This window comes from Ranitomeya variabilis, chromosome 1 (genome assembly GCF_051348905.1).
Source record: "Ranitomeya variabilis isolate aRanVar5 chromosome 1, aRanVar5.hap1, whole genome shotgun sequence".
NCBI lineage: Eukaryota > Metazoa > Chordata > Amphibia > Anura > Dendrobatidae > Ranitomeya > Ranitomeya variabilis.
In genome coordinates this window covers 712,610,843-712,630,172 of record NC_135232.1, presented here as the reverse complement: position 1 = coordinate 712,630,172, position 19,330 = coordinate 712,610,843, and the positions used below count along the sequence as shown (strand labels likewise).

The window sequence follows — 19,330 nt, the reverse complement described above, 5'->3', positions numbered from 1 at the left end:
GTACCCTAGGAAACGTTGGCTTTTACATCACACTGCTTCTTGCCATGATTGTTCTGCAGCAAGGAAGAGTCCATTAAATCAAGGATTTCAACAAAAACAAGTTTCCATTGTGCAGAAAGTTCACATTTAGATATTCATAGTGGTACAGACATGGACAGCACCTATATAAATTGACGGTAGCTCAATGGATGCAGAAAGTTTAGAATTGCATAAAAAACTGCACAAGATCGATGACATGCCACAATGAAATGAGAGAAAGAGCCAAGCTCTGGAATTTTTTTTTTATTGTAGAGTAATTGGCGGTGTCCAGTACAGCGTAGTGTGAACAGGCCTGTATAGTACTTCTTCAGGTAAGCCCTTGCTGCCGTGCACTCCATTGTCTTGACGCTTCACCTCACTGCTTCCTTGGGTACACAAGCTCGAAAAACGTCCATCCAAAGATCGCTTGTAAAAAAAAAATGTTTTTAAAAACACAAACGGCACACGCTGAGACAAAGATGAGGCTTAAGATCTCAGGACAAAGCTCATTTATTATACACTGAGCACAGAACTTAAAACAGAATATAAAACCGACTATGTGCACTGAACTATTACAGCATGCATCTACTACAGGGATCACGGGCACCAAATTCATCCGCGCCTCAGGGCAGATACAGCCTGGTAGACTTCCCACCTGGAATGAAGAAAGTCCTATCAATAAATGAATGTACAACGCTGAACACACAAAAAGCTAGTGCTGTGCTCAGACCCGGGTGGACAGTGTACACAGGGCAGCTGGTGCATACGCCGACCCAGGCGGAGTTATGGCCGGAAGCTCCCACTCACCGGCACGGGAAGTATTAAATATACTTTGTGCGGTTCAGTGCTCTCTCGGCCAGGTGCCCACTTTTATCTGTGATCTTCTCCCAGTCTGTTTGTCCAACAATAAATCCAACTGCCCTTTTCCTGTCTGCATCTTTCTTCTCCTCCAGATCTGCCCATCTGACCTGGGAAGGGAAAGGACAAGTACATTTTGAAGCCAAGGATAGGTTAGTCTTGTAAATTAAGAACTATGCCCAGCTACCCGGAAATAGAATTTACCCTTTTCTTTCCAGGCGCTGATTCACGAGTGTCGTAATCATCTGGAAGTTGCAAATAATCTTCCATACAGCCAGCCATTGACTGCCAGTCCCGCTTCTTCGTCTTTAAGCCATCTAGTTTATCTGGGAAGACAGACAGAATTATTTATTATTGAATTTTATTAAAATTTTCATAATCGAAAAAAAAACCTCTCAGGTCAAAAACATATTTCTGAATATAATAACAGTAGATACAAATTCTTTATCTGCAATACAAGTAAACTCAGAGTCTGCATCTCAATATGTTTAAACAGAAACAATGACAACTAGACAGACCGAAGAGGAGATCAAGAACCTCGCTTACTATATGACCCATGACAACTAATGGCCACTACATTTAAGTGTTATTCAGCACAGCGGTAAGAGATTCCACATGTCCGACATCTTGTATTTGTGACGGAATTTCTGTGTTCAATGGAGAATAACCAAATTCCACTTACAGGCAGCCGATGTTATGTGTAATAAAGTGTGTCTAACTTTACAACCTCATTTAAAATTGTGGTATATGGAATACAATTTTGCATGCAAGGAGGATGGAGGACGATAACTTTACAAATCATGAGACATGACAATTTCCCAGAAACTTTGTATATTTGGGCATGACCAAAATAAAAGGGGTAGATCGAGTTCTGCAATTCCAATTCTCCAATAATTACAGATGGAGGAGCTACGATTATGTAGGCGGGATGGAGCATGATACAAGAATATGAGTAGTTTATATTGCTTTCCCTGTGTATGTAACATGTAGAAGTTTTGGCTGCGTTTCTCTAGATCTCCTGCCAGACACAAAGGGTGGGAGAGGTTCCCCCAAAAAGCCTTCCCAGTTACTCATGTAGGAATATTTTAGGTAGTCATCTGGATAAGGGAAAATTTATATCTGGTAGATATCAAATATAAGAGCCTTTGTTGAAACACCTGCTCTACACAATTATTCAAAATGAGTGGGGCAAGAGTCTGAATGTGGAAAAAACAATGCATATAGTGTCCGATTTGCAGTTATCGGCAGTGAGAGTTAGCTGGTAATTACACTGGTATATGGTGATTTTGTTGCCAGTGATGTCTGAATGGCTTTATATTTAGTTTATGGTGTTGATTAACCCTGCTGTGGAACCATGATTTCGTATACACCCCAGCACAGAATAAATTGAAACATTTCTAAAACTGGTCAATCTCAGACAATGACCTTCTATGTATTTTCAAGTAACATTTCTGCTTATGTTGATGATATTTTGAATTTGTTTTGAAATTTTGTTTCAAAGTTATTTTCAATTTTCTGTGTTTGGGACTCTCCTGACCCCATAGTACCTTTATTGTCTCACATTTTTTTTGAATATTTTCTGTTTATTAATAGGTTTTGTAATATAATTGTAAATAAACAATGGCTAGTTCCAAGTGACACCAGCAGTGTTAGAGGACAGCGCAAACGGTGCTATGTTTGTCCTCGATCGAAGGACAAAAAGACGAGATTTGTTTGCAATGACTGCAAGAAGTTCATTTGTGAAGAACATGGCACTACGACGTGCAGTGAATGCAAGTGCTAAATTTATTGCCAGATCGTTCGCTGTCATTATGTTTTTACTAAAATCCACACAGTTGCAGTTATTGTGCTTTTTTTATTGAAATTGAATACTTTCAGTTATTAGTAAAGCATTTTGGTATAAATTTCAGTTTGTGTTTGATGATGACAAATCACTTCAAAGTTACGTCTGATTTCATAACTGTGTTCTGAAGTGATAACAGAATTATTATTATTATTCTGAACAGCCAGCATGTTCATTTTAATGAAATATGACGATTTTGAGCCTGGGGTTATATAGACCCCATGGTACCGAAGCAGTGATTTTTGTCATGGTTCCACAGCAGGGTTAATAATAGGTCTTCAGTTTACCAGGTTGGCTCTAGTTTGAGATATTTAATAGTCAATTACAGTAAAATTCTGGCTTCAAAAAGTGTCTTATAGCATTGTAAGCCTACAAATTGTAATATAAAATATAAAATTATTATATGGGATATTTCATTACCTAAGAATGTTGAGTCAAAAGACTCAAAGCAATTGCATCTGTTATCACACACAAGTCGCATAGGGGGACAGCATTATTTTCATGAATTCTCTCAAAAACTAGAACCAATTCAGCAGAAGTAATGGGATTGTTTAATTCAGCAAAGTACATTAAATCATTTAAAAAAAAAAAAAAAAAAGGCACCAGAAACCTTTATTTATTTTTTGTAGACCTGTGGTCTGACTCGTGTATAGTAAATTAAAGGGTAATAAGGCTCTGGAGTGTATATCTACAAAGCAGAAAACTTGTTTGTTAGACCATGGCTTTGTCTGACTATATTCAGGCTATCAAGCATTGGAGAAATATATAGGATTGATAATAACATAACCCCTTTACCCCCAAGGTTGGTTTGCATGTTAATGACCGGGCCAATATTTTACAATTCTGACCACTGTCCCCTTATGAGGTTATAACTCTGAAAAGCGTCAATGGTTCCCAGTGATTCTGACACTGTTTTCTCGTGACATATTGTACTTCATGATAGTGGTAAAATTTCTTTGATATGACTTCCATTTTTTTCACCCAAAATTTGGTGAAAATTTCCCAATTTTCATGCTTTTAAATCACACAGATATGTCACACAAAATACTTAAGTAACATTTCCCACATGTCTACTTTACATCAGCACAATTTTAGAACATTTTTTTGTTAGGGAGTTATAAGGCAAGGTTCACATCGCGTTCGTGCCATCCATTTAACGGATCCGTTAAACGGATGCGCTAATGCTGATGCCCAAGATCCCTTTTCTACAATCGCATTAACGCATGCGCTAACGCATGGTACCATTGCGTTGACATGCGTTAGTAATGGAGGACTATGCACAGCGAATGCGTCCGTTCACTGTGTTGTTAGACTCAACGTACCCAAAAACGTGGTAGATCGCATTCGAAGGTGCGTCAAAAAGTAACGGACCATCGCTAACGCATGCCGATTTTGACATGCGTTACGATAATGGATGGCAATGGGTGCGTTAACGGATCCGTTACATTGTGTTATTGCCGCTTAGTAACGGATCCGTTAAACAGATGGCACTAACATGATGTGAACCTAGCCTGAGAGTTAAAAGTTGACCATCGATTTCTCATTTTTACACCACCATTTTTATTTTTAGGGACCACATAACATTGAAAATCACTTTGAGGGGTCTATATAACAGAAAATACCCCAAAGTGACACCATTCCAAAAACTGCACAACTCAAGGTGCTCAAAACCACATTCAAGAAGTTTATTAACCCTTCAGGTGCTTCACATGAATTTTTGTAATGTTTTTTTTTAAAAAAAAAATATGAACATTTAACTATTTTTTTTCACAAAAAATTTACTTCAGATCCAATTTGCTTTATTTTACCAAGGGTAACGGGAGAAATTGGACCCCAAAAGTTGTTGTACAATTTGTCCTGAGTAAGCCAATACCCCACATGTGGCGTGAACCACCGTTTGGGCGAATGGCAGAGCTCGGAAGGGAAGGAGCGCCATTTGGAATGCAGACTTAGATGGAATGGTCTGCGGGCGTCATGTCGCGTTTGCAGAGCCACCGATATGCCTAAACAGTAGAAACCCCCCCACAATGACATAATTTTGGAAACTAGACCCCCAAGGAACTTATCTAGATGTGTTGTGAGAACTTTGAACCCACAAGTGTTTCACTAAAGTTTGTAACGCAGAGCCGTGAATCTAAGAAATCATTTTTTTTCCCCACAAAAATGATTTTTTTTTTAGCCCCCAAATTTTTATTTTCACAGGGGAAACATGAGAAATTGGACCGCAAAAGTTGTTGTCCAATTTGTCCGGAGTACGCTGATACCCCATATGTGGGGGTAAACCACTGTTTAGGCGCACGGAAGAGCTCGGAAGCGAAGGAGCACAGTTTTGACTTTTTCAACACAGAATTGGCGGGAATTGAGATCGGACGCCATGTCGCATTTGGAGAGCCCCTGATGTGCCTAAATATTGGAAAACCCCCAATTCTAACTCCAACCCTAACCATAACCCTAACCACACCCCTAACCCTAATCAGAACCCTAACCTCAACTGTAAACGTAATTCCGACCCTAACTAACTTTAGCCCAAATCCTAACCCTAATGGGAAAATGGAAATACATTTTTTTATTTTATTATTTTTCCTTAAATAAGGGGGTGATAAAGGGGGGTTTAAATTACTATTTATACAGGATTTTTATGTTTGGCAGCTGTCACACGCTAAAAGACACTTTTCAATGCAAAAAATAGTTTTTGCATCACCACATTTTGAGAGCTATAATTTTTCCACATTTTGACCCAGAGTCATGTGAGGTCTTGTTTTTTGCGGGATGAGTTATGTTTTTACTGGTACCATTTTCGGGCACATGACATTTTTTGATCGCTTTTAATTACGATTTTTGGGAGCCAGAACGAACAAAAAACAGCAATTCATGAATTTCTTTTGGGTGGGGCATTAATACCAAGCCGCATGTGGTAAAATTGACACGGCAGTTTTATTCTTCTGGTCAGTACGATTACAGCGATACATCATTTATATATTTTTTTAAGTTTTGGCGCTTTAATACAATAAAACTTATATAAAAATAATTGTTTTTGCTTGCTTTATTCTGAGAGCTATAACTTTATTTTTTCGTTGATGATGCTGTATGGTGGCTCGTTTTTTGCGGGACAAGATGACATTTTCAGTGGTACCATGTTTATTTATATCCATCTTTTTGATCGTGTTTTATTCCACTTTTTGTTTGGCGGTATGATAAAGCATTGTTTTTTGCCTCTTTACGGTGTTCACTGAAGGGGTTAACTAGTGGGACAGTTTTATAGGTCGGGTCGTTACGACGCGGCGATGCTAAATGTCTACTTTTGTTTTCTTACATTTACACAAAAATGTATTTATTGAAACTCATATATATCTATATCTATCTATCTATGATCTATATCTATCTCTATCTCCACACACTTTCAGGAATTTATTTTTTTTTTTTACACAGAATAACTTTTTTTTTTTTTTTTTTACATTATACAGTGATGTCCCACCCTGGGACAAAGTCAGATCGCTGACAGTTTGCACAGCACTGCGTCAGATCAGCGATCTGACAGGCAGTTAAGGAGGCTTCTCAGGTCTTGCTCTCAGCAGGCACTGAGAAGCCACCTCCCTGCAGGACCCCGCGGCCATCTTGGATCCGGGGGTCTGCAGGCAGAGAGAACCTCAGAAAGTGATTACTTCGCATTGTTCTGAGGAAAGCACGCAGGGAGACCCCTCCCTGCGCGATGCTTCTCTATGCCACAGAAACGATGCAATCTTGTTTGATCGCAGTGTTTCGGGGGTTAAAGTGCCGGGAGAGGTCCGTGCCGGCCAGGTGTCAGCTGTGAGAATCAGCTGACACCTGGCCGCACACCATCCGTGTGCGCAGCCGATAGGCTTCGGCTATCCAGTCCATGGTCATACGGGCCCAGCCCACAAAGGACTGGATAGTACGTCAGATGTCAGAAAAGGGTTAAAGGAAAATGCTCAGATATCAGCGGGAGTTTTTTGGTGCATTGATCCGAAATCGTTTTGCTAAAGGTTATTGTACCCAACATCCATGAATCTAACCCATTAGAAGAGATCCCCCAAAGATACAGACACAACACTGCTGCCTGATGGAGGCATCATAGACCCCACCCCCACATATGCAGAGCCCTGCAGAGACTGACTACCGATGTGACATCACAGGATAACAAAAGGCGCCAAGTTAAGGAGACAGAGACCTCACATGTCCTGAGCCCAGCGGAGACTGAGCATTGATGTGACATCACAGGATAACTAATGGCTCTTGGAGAGGAGACTTCATAGTCCCCATATGTCCAGAGCTCAGCAGAGACCGACCACAGATGTGACATCACTGGATAACTAACGGCTCCCAGAGAGGAGACATCAGAAACCTCACATGTCAAGAACCCAGCGAGACTGACCACTGATGTGACATAACAGGATAACTAATGGCTCCTGGAGAGGAAACATCATAGACCCCGCATGGTACACGTGACATCACAGCTTATGTGTGCGCAGATGCTCCGCCCCTCGTGTCAGCTGACTGTGCCAGAACAGACACCGTAAGTTGTATATACACAGCAAATATTGGAGAACGCCTCAATGACTAATACATAACCTGTGCTCAAGAGAAGTCAAGGGCACATATCAGAGAAAGTCTCAGTTTATACACCCGGCTACACCGTACGAGGATTTTATACACCCAGTTCTGTAGTAAGAAGATTTTATACACCAGGTTGTGCAGTAAGACTTTTTTGTTCTTGTTACATCCAGTTTTTACTAACCCCTTAGTGACAGATCCAAATTTTAAAAATCTGACCAGTGTCACTTCATCTGGTAATAACTCAAACGCTTCGACAAATTCCAGTGATTGAGACTTTTTTCGTGACACATTGTACTTTATAATAATGGTAAACTTAGGTTGATATGTTTTGTGCTTATTTATAAAAAAATATCAGAAATTTGACAAAAATGTAAAAAAAAAAAATAGCAATTCTCAAACTTTGAATGATTACTCCTTTAATTCAGATAGTCAAACCATAGCAATACATTAATAACATTTCCCACGTCTGCTTTTCATCAGCACCATTTGTAAAATGTTATTTTATTTTGTTAGCATTTTAGGAGGTTTACAAATGTAGCAGTAATTTTTAATTCTTTCAAGGAAATTTACAAAACGTACAAAATTGTTTTTTTAGGGGCCTATCCAGGTTTGAAGTGACTTTAGGGGTCCTATATATTGGAAACCCCCAAAACTGATACCATTTTAAAAACAAGACCTCCTGACATACTGAAAACTGTAGTCAGGTAGTTTATTAACCCTTCAGGTGCTATTCAGGAATTAATACAAAGTGGCATGACAGGAATGAAAAAGTTGATTTTTACCACCTAAATGTCGCTGACTTTTTAACAGGTCAGTGTAGCTGGCAGACTCTAAGGCCGCTATTTGCTCTTGAATTGCGATAACAGGGTCACACAATCACGATCTCAGGATGCCGATGAGGATAAAGAGGGAGAAGCCACACTCTTTTAAACATTTTATAATATAGTTCATTATTGAGAGCAGCATCTAAGGGGTTAAACAGATATGGACGGTGACAACACTGATCCTGGCTGATGCAGCAAATTGTCAGCTATAGCATCCAGCCGACAGCTACTGGGTTGTCACCTGTATGGGGATGCTAGTCTTTTATATCTCAGGTCAGTTAAAAGATGTATCGGCGGTCATTAAGGGGTTAAACCTATTCATACCAAGTGTGTGTCACGCCTGTCCTTGCAGGGTGGCCAGCTTGAGACATGTCTGGGCAGCTACAGCAGCAACAAGGAATTATTTACAGAGGAGAGTTGTGATCCCATCTGATATCTCAGGGTTGAGGAAAGGACTGCATGCACAGCCGATATACTCCTGACTCGCTAGAACACCCGGCGGCAGCCCACAGGCTAAAATAAAAAAAGTTAAAAAAGATATATTAAAAACCCAAAGTAAACACCTTTTCCCTTTCATTATAGGGGCTAAAAAGCTTAGAATGCCATTTTTTGTCATTTTGCCTCAGTATAATTTCTGAGCTTGTGATGATTTGTTATTTTTATGGGGGCGAGTACGGATGTGGAGCCGAGGAGCCGCAAATAGCTGTAAGCAGCTCTTAGAACTGATAAATAGTGGGGAATCCCTCCCGATACAAGGCAGGACAAACAGCGGAACACTCCCGTTGGAGATGAGTAGCACTATGAGGAGCAGCACCGGGCAGAATTTCTATCTTTGTGCCAGTGACCAGGAAAACACCAAGGTTACTTACCAGTCGCCGGTTTTTCCAAAACCCATGACCGCACAGCTGAGAGAGGGATCCACCCAGCCAGGACAGAAAACCTACTGAAATAAAAGGGCAGTACCTCTCCCTCGCTTCAGTTGGGTTACAGAGCACGAGGCCTCCGGTTAGTTAACACAGAAAACCAACACCACATTTATATCAACAAAAGGAACCCAAACTAAAGTGCACACCCAAGGAGTAAGAAGGGGGAACGGGTGTGGTCATGGGTTCCGGAAAAAACAGCTGCCGGTAAGTAACCTTGGTATTTTCCCTTCACCCACGACAGCACACCTGAGAAATTTATGGAGAAATGAAAACATATAGGGAGGGACCACCGCTTGCAGCACCCTTCTACCAAACGTTAGATCAGCCGAGGAAGACAGATTAAGCCTGTAGTGTTTAAAGAAAGTAGATGGGGAGGACCAGGTAGCAACCTTACAGATCTGATCAATCGATACCTCCACCTTTTCTGCCCAGGAAGTAGCCACGGCTCTGGTGGAGTGAGACTTGATGCCTTCAGGAAACAGAGAGCCACTCGAGAAGCAGGATAAGCTAATGGCCTCCCTGATCCGTCTGGCAATTGTACCTTTACATACGCCGTAACCCTTTCTGCTACCATGGAAGGCTATGAATAGGACTGATCTTTCCTCCATTGACTAGTCATGGGACATGTATTCTAACATGGACCTCATCACGTTTAAAAGTATGGAATTTTTCCTCCCCTGGATTTTTAGGGTTATCACAGAACGAGTGTAAGGTGATCTCCTGGCTCCTATGGACTTTTAAGAACTACTTTAAGGAGATAGGAAGGATCTGGTCTTAGAACCTCCGTGTCCTCAAACACTTGCGTGTATGGGGGGTATATAGACAGGTCTTGTAAATTACTTACCCTAAGGCCACTAGCAACACCATTTTAAGCGTGAGGAATTTCGCCGGTAACTGCTGTAAAGGCTCGAATGGATCTCTAGTTCGCTCCTCTAAAACTAGGTTCAGGTCCCATGGAGGAATTATGTGAACCTATAACCGGTCTAGATCTACTACAGTGTTTAATAAATTGGGACACCCATCTATTGGATGCTAGGTTGCAAGGCATCCAAGGCCAACACCAGTGCCTTGGGAGTACTAGTTGCTAACCCTAGTTGCAATCCCAATTGTAGAAATTCTAGAATAGCCCCTACCGGAGCTTCAACCTCCCCCCCCCCCCCCCCAAAGGGTTGCCCTAAAAACTCCTGGAATTTTTCCCAGTTCTACCATAGAAATTTGTAATCCGTTTCCTACTTTTCAACAGGGTGGAGACTAGCCCTGGTGAGAATCCCTGCCAACTCAGTAATGCCCTCTCAAATTCCATGCTGCCAGATGGAAGCCCTTCACTTGAGAGTGGCATACTGGTCCCTGGGTAAGCAGGTCCAGGATCTCTGGTAGAATCCATGGATCAGTAACAGACATCCCCCTTAGAAGGGAGAACCACGGTCTCCTCGGCCAAAATGGAGCAATGAGAATTACTCTCGCCTGATCCTCTCTGATCTTTCTCACGACCAATGGAATACATCACTATCAGGGGGAAAACGCAGGCCATACTGAACTTCCAAGGTATCTGAAGGGCATCTACCGCAAATGGATTCTCTCTTCGGTCTAACGAGCAGAAGTTCCTCACTTTCCTGTTGTGTAAATTGGCAAAACAGGTCCATCTCCGGCCTGACCCATGCCTGCACTATTTGCTGGAAAACTCGAGGATTTAGGGCCCATTCTCCTTGCCTCAGTGTCTCACGATTCAGGAAGTCTGCTTTTCTGTTTTCTATACCCCTTATGTGAAGTGCCGTAAGTGATAACAGGTGGTGTTCTGCTAGCTAGATCAGGATGTTTGCTGCCCCCATAAGGGTATGAGACTTCGTTCCCCAGGCGGTTGATATAAGCCACCACCGCACGATTGTCCGACATGACCCGGGCATGGCAACCCAGAAGGAGAGAAAGTGTCTTAAGGCTCTTTCCACAGCCCACAGCTCCTTTACGTTTGAACCCTGCTCGCTCGCTAGAGGAGACCAGGCTCCCTGCACAGAGTAGGACCTTAGATGTGCTTCCCTTCCGGTACCACTTGCGTCTGTCGCGATTACATCCTTCACCGAGCCCAACCACTGGACCCGATGGCAAATGCTCTCTTACTGTCCACCAGGCAAGGGAATCTCACAGCTAAGGAAAGATGTACTTTTCCCTCTAAATGCTCTATTAACGACCTCTGCGCTGACAGGACCTCCCACTGTAGCTGCCTTAGGTGAAACTGTGCCCATCTTACTGCCGGTATGCAGGATGTTAGTGACCCTAGCAATGTCATGTCATCATGGGCTGCTGTACTGCTACTCCCATTATTTTGGCTATCTTGCTCTCTGGTAGTAGACAGACCTGGCTTTGAAGTCCAGAACTAACGCGAGGAAGGATAGCATCTTTTCTGCTCTTAGCTTTGATTTGAGAGTAGCTCAGTCTAGCTCCTTTAGGGTCGCAGTCACTTCCGTCACTTGTTCTACACTGTGATCTTCCAACATCCCAACTATAAGGAAGTCGTCTAGGTACGGGATGATAATGTCCCAAGAATGAAGATAAGCCATCACCTCCAACATTACCTTGATAAACACCCTTGGGGCCACTGACAGGCCAAATGGGAGGACTTGCCCCTGGACATACAGAGCCATCATTAGGAACTTTTGATGGTCTCAATGGATTGGGATGTGGTAATAAATATCTTTCAAGTCTATGACCGCCAAGAAGCAGTCCTGGAACAACAGCTTTATAGCAGTGTTTACCGAATCCATTTTTAACCCCTTAACGACCTTTGACGCATACGCTGCGTCATGAAAGTCGGTGCCAAAACGACCTATGACGCAGCGTATGCGTCATGGAATGATCGCGCTCCTGCAGATCGGGTGAAAGGGTTAACTCCATTTTCACCCGATCTGCAGAGACAGGGGGAGTGGTGCTTCAGCCCAGGGGGGGTGGCTTCACCCCCCCGTGGCTACGATCGCTCTGATTGGCTGTTGAAAGTGAAACTGCCAATCAGAGCGATTTGTAATATTTCACCTAAAAAACAGGTGAAATATTACAATCCAGCCATGGCCGATGCTGCAATACCATCGGCCATGGCTGGAAAACCTGAAGTGACCACCCCCCACCCCACCGATCGCCCCCCTGTGCTCCGCTGCCCCGTGCTCCTGCCCGCTCCCCCGTCCTGCTGTCCGCTCCCCCCGTCCTCCGATCACCCCCCCTGTGCTCAGATCCACCCCCCCACCACCCCTTCATACTTACCGATCCTCCCGGTGTCCGGCCGTCTCCTCGCTGGGCGCCGCCATCTTCCAAAATGGCGGGCGCATGCTCAGTACGCCCGCCGGCCGGCAGATTCCTTACAGGTACATTTTGATCGCTGTGGTAGGTTCTACCACAGCGATCAAAATAAAAAAAATTATAAATAAACCCCCCCCTTTATCACCCCCATAGATAGGGACAATAATAAAATAAAGAAAATATATATATTTTTTTTTTCCACTAGGGTTAGGGTTAGAACTAGGGTTAGGGTTAGAACTAGGGTTAGGGTTACGGGTAGGGTTAGGGTTATGGCATGTGCGGATTTGGCAGCGGATCCGCAGCGGATCGGCCGCGGATCCGCAGCGGATCGGCCGCGGATCCGCAGCGGATTGGCCGCGGATCCGCAGCGGATTGGCCGCGGATCCGCAGCGGATTGGCCGCTGCGAATTCGTAGCAGTTTTCCATCAGGTTTACAGTACCGTGTACACCTATGGAAAACCAAATCCGCTGTGCCCATAATGCGGAAAATTCCGTGCAGAAATGCTGCGTTGTATTTTCCACAGCATGTCAATTCTTTGTGCGGATTCCGCAGCGTTTTACACCTGTTCCTCAATAGGAATCCGCAGGTGAAATCCGCACAAAAAAACACTGGAAATCTGCTGTAAATCCGCAGGTAAAACGCAGTGCCTTTTACTTGCAGATTTTTAAAAAGTCGTGCGGAAAAATCTCACACGAATCCGCTACGTGGGCACATACCCTTAGGGTTAGGGTTGGAATTAGGGCTAGGGTTGGAATTAGGGTTACGGGTGTGTTGGGGTTAGGGTTGTGGTTAGGGGTGTGTTGGGGTTAGGGTTGGGATTAGGGTTATGGCTACAGTTGGGATTAGGGTTAGGGGTGTGTTGGGGTTAGTGTTGAAGTTAGAAATGAGGGGTTTCCACTGTTTAGGCACATCAGGGGTCTCCAAACGCAACATGGCGCCACCATTGATTCCAGCCAATCTTGCATTCAAAAAGTCAAATGGTGCTCCCTCCCTTCCAAGCCCCGACGTGTGCCCAAACAGTGGTTTACCCCCACATTTGGGGTACCAGCGTACTCAGGACAAACTGGGCAACAACTGTTGGGGTCCAATTTCTCCTGTTACCCTTGCAAAAATAAAAAATTACTTGCTAAGACATAATTTTTGAGGAAAGAAGAATGATTTTTTATTTTCACGGCTCTGCGTTGTAAACTTCTGTGAAGCACTTGGGGGTTGAACGTGCACATCACACATCTAGATAAGTTCCTTGGGGGGTCTAGTTTCCAAAATGGGGTCACTTGTGGGGTGTTTCTACTGTTTAGGCACATCAGGGGCTCTGCAAATGCAACGTGACGCCCGCAGACCATTCCATCAAAGTCTGCATTTCAAATGTCACTACTTCCCTTCCGAGCCCTGACGTGCGCCCAAACAGTGGTTTACCCCCACATATGGGGTATCACTGTACTCACAACAAACTGGGCAACAACTATTGGGGCCCAATTTCTCCTGTTACCCTTGTGAAAATAAAAAATTCTGGGCTAAAAAAATATTTTTGAGGAAAGGAAACACATTTATTATTTTCACGGCTCTGCGTTATAAACTTCTGTGAAGCACTTGGGGGTTCAAAGTGCTCACCACACATCTAGATAAGTTCCTTGGGGGGTCTAGTTTCCAAAATGGAGTCACTTGTGGGGAGTTCCTACTGTTTAGGCACATCAGGGGCTCTGCAAATGCAACGTGACGCCCGCAGAGCATTCCATCAAAGTCTGCATTCCAAAACGTCACTACTTCCCTTCCGAGCCCCGGCATGTGCCCAAACAGTGGTTTACCCCCACATATGGGGTATCATCGTACTCAGGACAAACTGGACAACAACATTTGGGGTCCAATTTCTCCTATTACCCTTGGAAAATTAAAAAATCCTGGGCTAAAAATCATTTTTGAGGAAAGAAAAATTATTTTTTATTTTCACGGCTCTGCGTTATAAACTTCTGTGAAGCATCTGGGGGTTATAAGTGCTCACTATGCATCTAGATAAGTTCCTTGGGGGGTCTAGTTTCCAAAATGGGGTCACTTGTTAGGGAGCTCCAATGTTTAGGCACACAGGGGCTCTCCAAACGTGACATGGTGTCCGCTAATGATTGGAGCTAATTTTCCATTCAAAAAGCCAAATGGCGTGCCTTCCCTTCCGAGCCCTGCCGTGTGCCCAAACAGTGGTTTACCCCCACATATGGGGTATCATCGTACTCAGGACAAACTGGACAACAACATTTGGGGTCCAATTTCTCCTATTACCCTTGGAAAATTAAAAAATCCTGGGCTAAAAATCATTTTTGAGGAAAGAAAAATTATTTTTTATTTTCACGGCTCTGCGTTATAAACTTCTGTGAAGCATCTGGGGGTTATAAGTGCTCACTATGCATCTAGATAAGTTCCTTGGGGGGTCTAGTTTCCAAAATGGGGTCACGTGTAGGGGAGCTCCAATGTTTAGGCACACAGGGGCTCTCCAAACGCGACATGGTGTTCGCTAACGATTGGAGCTAATTTTCCATTCAAAAAGTCAAATGGCACGCCTCCCCTTCCGAGCCTTGCCGTGCACCCAAACAGTGGTTTACCCCCACATATGAGGTATCAACATACTCAGCAGAAATTGCCCAACAAATTTTAGGATCCATTTTATCCTGTTGCCCATGTGAAAATGAAAAAATTGAGGCTAAAAGAAATTTTGTGTGAAAAAAAAGTACTTTTTCATTTTTACGGATCAATTTGTGAAGCACCTGAGAGTTTAAAGTGCTCACTATGCTTCTAGATAAGTTCCTTTGGGGGTCTACTTTCCAAAATGGGGTCACTTGTGGGAGCGCTCCAATGTTTAGGCACACGGGGGCTCTCCAAACGTGACATGGTCTCTGCTAGCGATGGAGATCATTTTTCATTCAAAAAGTCAAATGGCGCTCCTTCCCTTCCGAGCCTTACCATGTGCCCAAACAGTGGTTTACCCCCACATGTGAGGTATCAGTGTACTCAGGAGAAATTGTCCAACAAATTTTAGGATCCATTTTATCCTGTTGCCCATGTGAAAATGAAAAAATTGAGGCTAAAATAATTTTTTTGTGAAAAAAAAGTACTGTTTCATTTTTACGGATCAATTTGTGAAGCACCTTGGGGTTTAAAGTGCTCACTATGCTTCTAGATAAGTTCCTTGGGGGGTCTAGTTTCCAAAATGGGGTCACTTGTGGGGGAGCTCCAATGTTTAGGCACACGGGGGCTCTCCAAACGCGACATGGTGTCCGCTAAAGATTGGAGCCAATTTTTCATTCAAAAAGTCAAATGGCGCTCCTTTCCTTCCAAGCCCTGCCGTATGCCCAAACAGTGGTTTACCCCCACATATGAGGTATCAGCGTACTCAGGACAAATTGTACAACATCGTTCGTGGTCCAGTTTTTCCTTTTACCCTTGGGAAAATAAAAAAATTGTTGCTAAAATATCATTTTTGTGACTAAAAAGTTAAATGTTCATTTTTTCCTTCCATGTTGCTTCTGCTGCTGTGAAACACCTGAAGGGTTAATAAACTTCTTGAATGTGGTTTTGAGCACCTTGAGGGGTGCAGTTTTTAGAATGGTGTCACTTTGGGGTATTTTCAGCCATATAGAACCCTCAAACTGACTTCAAATGTGAGGTGGTCCCTAAAAAAAATGGTTTTGTAAATTTTGTTGTAAAAATGAGAAATCACTGGTCAAATTTTAACCCTTATAACTTCCTAGCAAAAAAAAAATTTGTTTCCAAAATTGTGCTGATGTAAAGTAGACATGTGGGAAATGTTATTTATTAACTATTTTGTGTCACATAACTCTCTGGTTTAACAGAATAAAAATTAAAAATGTGAAAATTGCGAAATTTTCAAAATTTTCACCAAATTTCCGTTTTTTTCACAAATAAACTCAGAAATTATCGACCTAAATTTACCACTATCATGAAGCCCAATATGTCACGAAAAAACAATCTCAGAATCGCTAGGATCCGTTGAAGCGTTCCTGAGTTATTACCTCATAAAGGGACACTGGTCAGAATTGCAAAAAACGGCAAGGTCATTAAGGCCAAAATAGGCTGGGTCATGAAGGGGTTAAAGAGTAATTCACAACCCATCGGTTGAGCTTCCTCAGGTTGACTTTAGTCCTTAAAGAACCGTCCGGCTTCTGCATCAAAAAGAGGGGGGAATAAAATCCCCTTTCTATCTTTTCCACCAGGACGTCTCGCAGAACGCACCTTTGCACCAGTCCTAAAATCTCCACCTCCAGGGCTAGCTGTTCTCCTGGTGATTTCCTGCAAGGTGTTAACATAAATGTCTGCCAGGGTGGATGGACGAAGTCCATCATCAGACCATCATTGATGACACTTAGGATCCAGCGTCTGGGGGAGATGTTCACCAAGGCAGGGAGAAAGAGCATCCCCCTACCTCTGACCTGATGTCATTGGAGGGGGCTTTTTTGACTATGTAGAGGGTCCCCTGAACATATATCCAGACCCTTTCCTGTCTTTGAAGTCCCAGCTCTTACTTTCTCCAGGGGGACGACCCCTATAAAATTTTCTCATTTGAGAAGGCGGCATGCTAGCCTCTCCAGGGAAAACCCCTTCTTTTTATCCCCTGCCTTCTCTAAGATGTCCTTTAGTTTCTGACCGAAGAGAAACTGACTGTCACACATGATGGAGCAGAGTCTATTTTTTTTTTATTTTTTTAAGGCAGGTCTCCCGGACACCCTTTTAGCCACAAGGCCCGTCTAGCCGCATTGGATAGGCTTGCCGCCCTAGCTGCCAACCTCACAGAATCTGCTGAGGAGTCTGCCAGGAAGTCCGCTGCTCCTTGCAACTGAGTCATATTTGCAAGGATTTCATCCCTAGGAACCTTACTCCTCAGCTGTTCCTTCAAGTGCTGCAAGACCATAATTGGAAGGGGCAGTACACATCCCAGATATTGCCAGCTTCAAACCCACTGCGGCTGCCTCCCAGGTGTGCTTCAGGAACCCATCTGCTATTTTATCTAATGGGTGCCGGAGTCCTCCAAGGGCAGGGACAATTTTTAGAGAGCTTATCTACTGGGCTGTTTATCTTAGGGATTTTCTCCCAACCCTCCGAGTAGTTTTCCTCAAAAGGGATTCTCCTCTTGGAAGAGGAGGGCAGGCTACAAGACCTCTCCGGCTTCTTCCACACCTTCTCTATGATCGCCCCTATCCTATTGCTAACTGGAAAGGTGCGTTTCCTTCTTTCCTCCAGGCCCCCAATAACATCTAAGGATTTAGTTGTTTTTTCCTCCTTTAGGCCATGTGCACACGTTCAGTATTTTTTGTGTTTTTTTGCTATAAAAACGTGATAAAAACGCGAAAAAACGCTAACATATGCCTCCCATTATTTTCAGTGTATTCCGCATTTTTTGTGCAAATGTAGCCTTTTTTTCCGCGAAAAAATCGCATCGCGAAAAAAAAAGCAACATGTTCATTAAAATGCGGAATTGCAGGGGATTCCGCACACCTAGGAGTGCACTGATCTGCTTACTTCCCGCACGGGGCTGTGCACACCATGCGGGAAGTAAGCAGATTATGTGCGGTTGGTACCCAGGGTGGAGGAGAGGAGACTCTCCTCCACGGACTGGGCACCATATAATTGGTCCAAAAAAAAGAATTAAAATAAAAAATAGTCCTATACTCACCTTCGATGTCTTCCCGCCTCTCCGCTGCATGCTGCCGCTTCGGTTTCTATAGCTGGTGTGCGGTGAAGGACCTGCGATGACGTCACGGTCTTGTGATTGGTCGAGACCGGTCATGTGACCGCTCACGTGACCGCGATGTCATGGAAGGTCCTGAACCACACCGGCATCTATAGGAACGGACGCCTGCAGGTGAGTATAACCATTTTTTTAATTTTTTTAAACATTCTATCTTTTACTATAGATGCTGCATAGGCAGCATCTATAGTAAAAAGATGGTCACACTTGTCAAACGCTATGTTTGACAAGTGTGACCAACCTGTCAGTCAGTTTTCCAAGCGATGCTACAGATCGCTTGGAAAACTTTAGCATTCTGCAAGCTAATTACGCTTGCAGAATGCTAAAAAAAAACCGCGAAAAAAACGGAAAAAAAGGAAAAAAAAAATGCGGAGTTCTTAACAGAAAATTTCTGCAAGAAATCCGGACGTGTGCACATACTCTTAGGCCCACTGTTGACCTGACTGCCCTAACCAGTCTATCAGTGTCCTCGGCCAGAAAGAAAGGTCCGCCGTCTACATCACTGTCCGAAGAGGAGTAGTAGGATGGGGAGAAGGGAGACGAGGATTCCCACCGGATTGTAAGGCCTCTGAATCCGGAACAAGTCCCCGAAATCTCTTGCTTCCCTTTTTCAAAGCGGACTTTAGGGAACCTTTCACCTCTGCCCCGATTATGGCCCCAAGGCTCGTGGCGAAATCGGGGGTCTCTTCCCATATTGTTTTCTGTATGCAGTCAGCGCAGAGATCCTTCTGCCACTGAACTGCCAGTGTGGTTTTACAAATGGCACACTCATTCTTTGTCTTGGCACTAGCCTTCCTAGGCCCCTAGTGTTAAAGCACAAAATGGCACTTAACAACAAAGGTGACATTCTCGTAGATCACTCACCAACCACTGTCAATCAAAAGGTACCAGATTCGGAGGCTGACAAGGGGTACGAACAACATCCCTCCTGGATACCGAGGAGTCCCGCGATCTTTGGCCGGGATGGCTGCTACTCTTTGTATGCCCAAGCTGGTGATCAGGCATAAGCACTTGTGAAAAGCTCCTGCCCACTGTGATCCTCCATAATGGGGAGCTTCGGACACGAGCACCTCTTCTGTGGTCATCCCTCCTTATAAGAGGGATCCACTGCTCTTCCTGCCTCCTCCAGTCCCAATTCATGCTCCTCTCCCCTCGGCCGCCCCACCAGGAAGGACCCAGTAACCACGCGCCGCGGCCAGCATTTTCGCTATGGGCGCCGCCATCATGGTTCCGGCGCACACCTTCCGA

General features: G+C 43.8%; 1 protein-coding gene across 1 annotated transcript in view; it reads right to left on the bottom strand.

Annotated features, from left to right (window-relative positions):
- Positions 1-512: 512 nt before the first annotated feature.
- Positions 513-19,330, bottom strand: part of YLPM1 (YLP motif containing 1) — an 87,920-nt gene continuing 69,102 nt past the window's right edge. Inside the window, exons 19-21 of the mRNA XM_077267431.1 lie at positions 1,081-1,202; positions 826-986; positions 513-673 (exon numbers count right to left, since the gene is read on the bottom strand). Coding sequence (XP_077123546.1) covers positions 840-986; positions 1,081-1,202 — 269 coding nt within the window. The 3' untranslated portion in view covers positions 513-673; positions 826-839. The remainder of the gene's footprint in view (positions 674-825; positions 987-1,080; positions 1,203-19,330) is intronic.